The sequence below is a fragment of the Hipposideros armiger genome, unplaced genomic scaffold (genome assembly GCF_001890085.2).
Source record: "Hipposideros armiger isolate ML-2016 unplaced genomic scaffold, ASM189008v1 scaffold_3, whole genome shotgun sequence".
Taxonomy (NCBI): domain Eukaryota; kingdom Metazoa; phylum Chordata; class Mammalia; order Chiroptera; family Hipposideridae; genus Hipposideros; species Hipposideros armiger.
In genome coordinates, this window is record NW_017731353.1 from 6,413,841 (window position 1) to 6,420,689 (window position 6,849).

At 55.7% G+C, this 6,849-nt stretch overlaps 1 protein-coding gene across 3 annotated transcripts in view; it reads left to right on the forward strand.

Moving 5' to 3' along the window:
- LOC109381041 (histo-blood group ABO system transferase-like) overlaps positions 1-4,176 on the forward strand; it is a 51,296-nt gene extending 47,120 nt beyond the window's left edge. For 2 of the 3 annotated variants that reach the window (XM_019639257.1, XM_019639275.1), the window contains 3 exons: positions 1,376-1,423; positions 2,832-2,867; positions 3,368-4,176. In XM_019639257.1, the coding sequence (XP_019494802.1) occupies positions 1,376-1,423; positions 2,832-2,867; positions 3,368-3,506 (223 nt within the window). In that variant the 3' untranslated portion in view covers positions 3,507-4,176. The remainder of the gene's footprint in view (positions 1-1,375; positions 1,424-2,831; positions 2,868-3,367) is intronic. The other variant, XM_019639266.1, reaches the window with a different exon arrangement.
- Positions 4,177-6,849: the final 2,673 nt, after the last annotated feature.

A 6,849-nucleotide genomic window follows, 5' to 3' on the forward strand; every position in this document is an offset into this window, starting at 1 on the left:
TCTGGGCCTCCTCAGGTTCCCTCTCTCCACTCTCATAGCAGCTCGATCAATCTCATGGCCTTGAAAGGTCACCTGGGCAGGACTGACTCCTCATGTCTGGCTTCAGCCTCAACCTCCCTTCTGACCTCCCACCTCCAGCCTCCAGGGTCACCTGTGTGTCCCATGAATGACCTCGTACTGCCCACCCTGCCCCTCCTCCTGAGGACACCAGTAGCGAGTGGCTCACCTCCCACTCGGTGTCCAAGGGAGAACCTGGGCATCGCCCCTCCCCCCATACTGCTAGGTAGCAGCCTGGCATCCTACCGGGAGGTGCCTGTCCAGTTCCTGTCTCTCTGCTTCCTGCTGCTCTGGGTGGGGCTCCCCGCTTCTTCCTGGCAGCCTCCATGCTTAGCTCCCTGCCCCCTCCGCCCTGACCACATTCTCTTCCATTAGCCAGAGTTGCAGAACATGACACACGAGCCCCTCCGTGGTCGGCCTCTCTGCCTGGTCTTTCCCACTGCGGCCAACACCCCTGGGGTCCACCGCATGGTCTCGTCGTCCTGTCCATGCCATGCAGGCCTGACACTGGGCCTTTGCACGTGCTTTTCCCTCTGCCAGGACCACTCTTCTGTCCTCGTGCTCTTGGCATCTGTTCGGTTCCTCCTTGTATCAGTCACCTGCTGCTGTGTTAGACAGCACCCCCATTTGTGGTGGGAAACAATCACAGGCATCGATCCCCATGTCTCCCCAGGTCCTGGGGTTGACGGGGCTGAGCCAGGCAGTTCTCACTCAGGTCTCAGGTGGGCGTAGGCAGATGGCGGCTGGGCCGGGGTCAGCTTGACGGGCTCCTCACATCTGTGAAGGTTGAAGCTGGCTCTCAGCTGAGACACCTACCCGTAGCCACCCCCGCGTGGGCTGGGCTTCCTCTCAGCGTGGTTGGGAGGTTCCGAGATCAGTTTCCCCAAGAGAGACTGAGCTGTATCACCTTTGATGACCTGGTTTCAGAAGTCCCACAGGATGCATTTTATTTGTTAGAAACTGGGGACCAATCTAGTCTGAGCGCAGTGTCAGGGATCGGACCCACCTCATGCCGGGAGTGGTCCAGAGTGTAGACGCGTTTGAAACCATGAAACCACCCCCTGCTCCGTATCAGCTCTGTGGTGTCTGGTGAACATGGGGCCCTAGAGCTCAGCAGAAGGGACCCTCCGCTGCAATGTCTGATGTCTGATGGCTCCGAGTCTGAGACGTGCAGGGACACAGGCCAGCACCAGGCCCACCGCCCACAGTGATGGCATGTTTCAGACAGAGTCCGTGTCCACACCCCAAGCGACCCCTGTCCCCCTCCACAGGGCCCCTGGGTTCTCCTGGTAAAACCCCCTCTATTCTCATTTTGCAGTGAAGCTGCTGGGAGACCGACCAGCCTGCAAGTTGTGACATTACCGAGGTACAGTGTCTTCTAGGGGCACCTCCTCATCAGATACCTCCAGCCCATGTGGGTGTGTGCAGGGAGCGGCAGTGGCGCTGGGGACAGGCTGCCTGTCCTCCTGGGCTCAGATGGAGCGTGGCTGCTCCCTTCCCCAAAGCCAGGGTCTGACTTCGGCCTCCTACTAAAGCCATGGAAATATCCATGCGTAGCTGGTGCGCCCGTTTTGACCAGTTGGATGGCATTTGGCTTTAAAGAGGGTGACCCACTGGCCTTGTTTGCCCAGGTTCCAGTGGGTTCTGGATTCAGGGCCTTTTTCGGTGCCGAAACCAGGAACGTCGCAGGCAATCCCAACCGAGGCAGCCACCCACTGTTTTTCTTTTTTAATCTTTAACTATAGGAAAATACACATGACCTGAACTTATCATCTGAACCATTTTTAGGTGTCCTGCTCAGTGGCATTAAGCACATTCATGTTGTAAAACTAGCACCACCGTCCATCTCCAGGACTTCTCATCTTCCGGAACTGAAACTCTGTCCCCATTAAACACACACCCCATTCCCATTCCCCAGGCCCTGGCACCCCTCTACTTCCGGTCTCTGAATCTGACCACTGGAGGGACCACGTATCAGTGTAATCAGAGCATTGCTTCTTTTGCGACAGGTTTATCTCACTGGCATATGACCACAGGGTTCATCCATGGTATAGCATCTGTCTGAATCTCCTTCCTCTTTAAGGCCGACACCCTCCATTTAAATGCCACCCCAGGAATGGAAATTGCAGTCATTACTGGCAATGACCAGTGGCCCCGCTCATTTTTGCGGGGATGCACAATAGTTTAGTTGGGACTGGCGGCTGCTCACACGTATTTCCCAGGCGGTTGGCCCTGACAGTGCTATAAGCCGCTGCTGGAGCGGGTCCTGTGACAGCCAAGTCAGGTAGGTGTTCCTCACCCCGCTTGGCAGACAGGAAGCCTGCAGGCTGGGAGCCTGGAGACCTGCCCATGCCACCCAGCCAGTGACACAGCAGAGCCGGGTGGACTGTCTGCGTGTCTGATGGCCGTTCCTTTGGGCCAGCTACTTCGTTGGGCGACCTACCCATCCAGAGGCCACTTCCAGGCCCCTCCCCGGCCAGAGTGAATGAACACAGGACCCCTGAGACCCTCCCACTTCCAGTCCAGAGGAAAGCAAAGCCCCTGGGGCCTTCTAGTCCCACTTCTCAGACGGGGAAGCTGAGACTCAGAGGCCCAGCCCTCCCCAAGCCCAAGGAGACTGTCCAGGAAGTGCCTCAGGAGCCGCGGGGCAACCTGGAAGATCCCTTGTCCTGGGAGGAGGCCACCTCGGTCCCTTTCAGCAGCTCCACCAGCTCCCTACTGGGGACATCCACTGATCTTCCTGCAAACTCAGGCCATGCTGTGTTGTTTTTCAGGATGGTTTATCCCCAGCCCATGGTGCTAACACCGTCGTGAGTAAACTTATTGGAATTTAACATCGTGCTCTCTCTCGCTGATCTAAAGACTGAAGGGCAGTTCCACCGAAATCTCTCCCAGAATTCCCTTTGCCCGATTCTTTCCTTTCTGGTCTTCCTGAGATCTGAACCTGGATGGAGGCCCACAGAGATTCCCCATCCTTCTCTCCCTCTGTGGCTTGCATTTCCTGTCCTTTGTCCACAAAGAAAGTGGAGAGTGTGAGGGGCTTTCCTCTCAGGGGAGGGGTCCCCTGTGCTGGCAAATCCCAGCTCCCACCTGGTGTCCTGAGGGTCCAGCATTTGGTAAAAGTTGAAGTGATTTGCATCTGGTAGGTTTCCTTCAACTGCCAAGTCCTTCTGGCAGGACGGTCAGTCCTGGGGTGTGGAGGGGATGGAGGCTGGGGTGGGGCCCCCCATGGGGGCGGTGAGCACAGGGCCTGTGTGTGTTCACCTTCCTGCCAGCCCACACGATGCCGTGTGGCTCTCTCTTGGTGCAGTAGGAAAGACGTCCTTGTCCTGACCCCTTGGCTGGCCCCCATCATCTGGGAGGGGACCTTCAACATTGACATCCTGAATGAGCAGTTCCGGCAGCAGAATGTCACCATTGGACTCACCGTGTTTGCCATCAAAAAGTAAGTGGTGAAATGACAGAGGTAGGGACCAGGAGGTACGAGTGACCAGGGACATCTTGTGTCCAGTGCTGAGTGGGGTGGGGTCCTGCCCGCCCTCCCAAGGGGTGGATGTGAAAGTGAGAGCCCAGAGTCACTGCAGGGGCTCGGCCTGACTCTCCAGATGGTCTCCCAGTGCTGGCCTGTATTGCAGCATTGGGGGGAGGGTGTGTGTCCCCTACTTACCGAAGTGCTCGCCTTCCCAGTGAGGGATTCACTAACCTGCCAGTTCAGGGCAGACACAGGCGAAGCCCCTCTGTGCTGTTCGAGAACTCAGAGCCTCTGAGGGCTCAACACACTTGCCTGATGCTGGGGGAGCTGCTGTCCCCATGATGGGGAGCTCGTGGCCCTAGGGGACCTCAGGGAAGAACCAGCCATCTGAGGCAGTTGGAAAAGACTTCCCCAGGCAGGGAGGACCTACGAGCCAGACCTAGAAGCTGACACCCCTGGACTCTAGGTCGGGGCCCAAGCAAGCCCCGTCTTCTGGTTTCCTCGGTTCCCCTTTACTCCTCACATGCTGGACCTGGTTCATGACGTGGGTAAGGGCGGAGTTCAGGGTGACCCCTCCGAGGACAACCAGCAGTTTACCGAGGACCTTGTCAGTCTGCCGCCCTGCAGCCTTCAAGGCAGGACACTTTAAGGGGTAGTGAAAGGCGTGGGGGAGGGGTGGGGGGTGACAGGGATATCCCACTCAAAGGGAAGGGCACAGGTGGCTGGACCCTCCTGGATCCCAGCAGNTGACCTGGCTGCTGTGTGGGTGGCTTCTAGCAGGTGCTTGACTCCTTCATCCCCAGACCTGGCTTCCTGGAGGACTGAGAGCCACATGCAGGGGTTCTGCAAAGGGGCAGCACGCCAGCCTCGGGCCTCCTCTCGCTGTGGCGGTCTCACCCATGGAAAGAGTGGAGCAAATGTGTCTCTCAGAATTACAAGTGCAACGTCACCTGAGTCTTTACTGATCCCCACACTGAACACACCTGGTCTTTCTGTTCCTGTAGCTTTGTAGTAGGCCCAAATAGGGAAAGAAATGTCTTATCAACAGGTGAAGCATAAACAAATTTGGCATAGCAACAACGCAAGGTACTCAACACAAAAAGGAACGAACTCGTAGTACATGTCACAACATGGATGAATCTTAAAACATTATGCGGCGTGAAGGAAGCCAGACGAAGGAGCGTGAATCGCACGATTGCATTTATACGAAATGCTTGAAAGGGGAAATGTGTAAGGACAGGAAGCGGATTAGTGGTTGCCTGGAGCGGGTGTGTGGTGTTTGCTGCCATGAGGCAGGAGGGCACTTGTTGGGGTGACGGTAGTGTGTGCATCTGGCCAGGGCGGTGGTTACACACGTGTATACATTGGGTGCTTCAACCTGTGGACCTAAAATGGCTATGTTCTATTAGATAGAAATTATGCCTCAAATGAACTGGGTTTAAAAAGTTTTGAAAAATGAAACAATTTCTTCAAAACGGAAGGTAAATTATTTCCAACCTAGATTTTCCTACAAACTACCTAGAAAGTACAAAACTGTGAAAAACACATATAAGACAGGTAAAGGCTCAAATTCTACCACCGATGTCCCTTAGTGTCTGGAAGGTAGTAGAGATACATTATCTCATGGGCAGCAAATGCAGACAAGCATTGGAAGATCAGAGAAGTGAGGGATGAATGACTTGAAGGGGCACGTGGGTAGCGAGGTTCTCTCAGTTGTGAGCCGTTAGTGTATTTGAACTCTCGACCATGTGAATACATCACATTCATGAACATAAAAATCGCCATGAAGACAGACCAATAATGACTGTTTCCATGAGCATGAACATATGGGGGAGGATGAAATCCTTGGGGTGAGGTGGTGGTCCCTTTGTCCAAGTGGGGCTATTCCTGTTAGGCGGGTCCAGCCCCCCTTGGTGGGAGGGTCAGCAGTGGTCCTCTGGTGTTTCAGTGGGGTCATTTCCATCTCTAATGAAAGGAGGTGCTGGGGGGGAGCTGGGGTAACTGGAGGCCTGGGTAACTGGAAGTCGGGAAACCCTGGGGTAACGTGGGGTAATGTGTAGGGAGGGAAGAACCACCTGCCCGCCCTTCTCTGAGGGAGAGAGGAGAAACTGTCTTTTTTGAAGGGGTGGGGGGAGGGAGCAGTGTGTTTTTCCAGGACCCATCAGCTTCAAGTCAAGTAGTTGTTTCAACCTTGTTGTGGAGGGCGTGTGGATCGAAGCAGCAACCTTGGTGTTATAAGCACTGCACTCTAACCAACGGAGCTAACTGGCCGGCCCAGGAAAAGCTGTCTTGGATTTGGATTGGGTCTTAGAGTCGCTCCTGTTATGCTCCAAACATGACTTGCAAGCGGAGGGGGCTGTCCTCACAGGACCCAGGCCAGTCGTGGGGTCTGATTTCTGACAGAGAGGGCCTGGAGCCTTGAGGAGAGTGGAGTGATCGGGTTTCCACTGCTGTTTTCCAGGAAAACCCAAACGCTGCTCACTTCATTCAGTGATCTTTCTCCTAATCGTCATGCTCGTCTTGGTCTTCTTTGGGTAAGAAACGTACATGACTGTCAGGGTCTGCCAGGCTCAGGGAGAAGCAGCAGCAGCAACAGGTCAGATCCTAATGGGGTGCCCTGAGCTTTCATCCCTGCCCCTGCCCCAGAATCACCACAATAATGATAGGACTGATGGCAGCTATCTCATGTTGCCACCGGATGACGCTGCCTTCAGTACCCTCGTATTGAGCCTCACCTTGTGAGTGACTGTCTTCCCATCACTTTGCAAATGGGGAGTTGGGTCAGGGCAAGGAAACTACACCCTCAGCTGTGTGGCTTGGAGTGGGGAAGGCCAGCTTGGGAGCCATGTGGTTAGCTGCGTCCAGATGGAGAAGGTCCTGGAACTCTACTGGGGGTTGGGGACCCCGCCAGGAATCTCTCCCTGGGCAGCTTTGGGCTGAGCCGGTCGTGCACGGGGACCCACTACAGCTGCCACAGGGGCTTGGATGGGTGCACTGGCCTCAGTGACCCCTCTCCCACCACTGCCTTGGGACCAGTCACCTGAGATTGGGGGAGAATTGCCCCTGGTCCTGCCTGAGGCCCGGCAGCCCCACTGGGGAGCTCCCGGCCAGGGCTCCAGCTCCAGCTTTTCACGGGGATGGACAGGCTGTCCCAGGACCAGTCTCCTCAACAGTGGCCTTTGGTGGCTCTTTCACAGCACTGGTGTCCTAAACCCGAGAATCCCGATGCTGGGGACCAGGCAAGAAGGAACAGGGTGAGTGAGTTAAGAACAGGGCCACACTGCCCCTTACAGCCTTGAGGACTGGCCCTCTACCGGGAG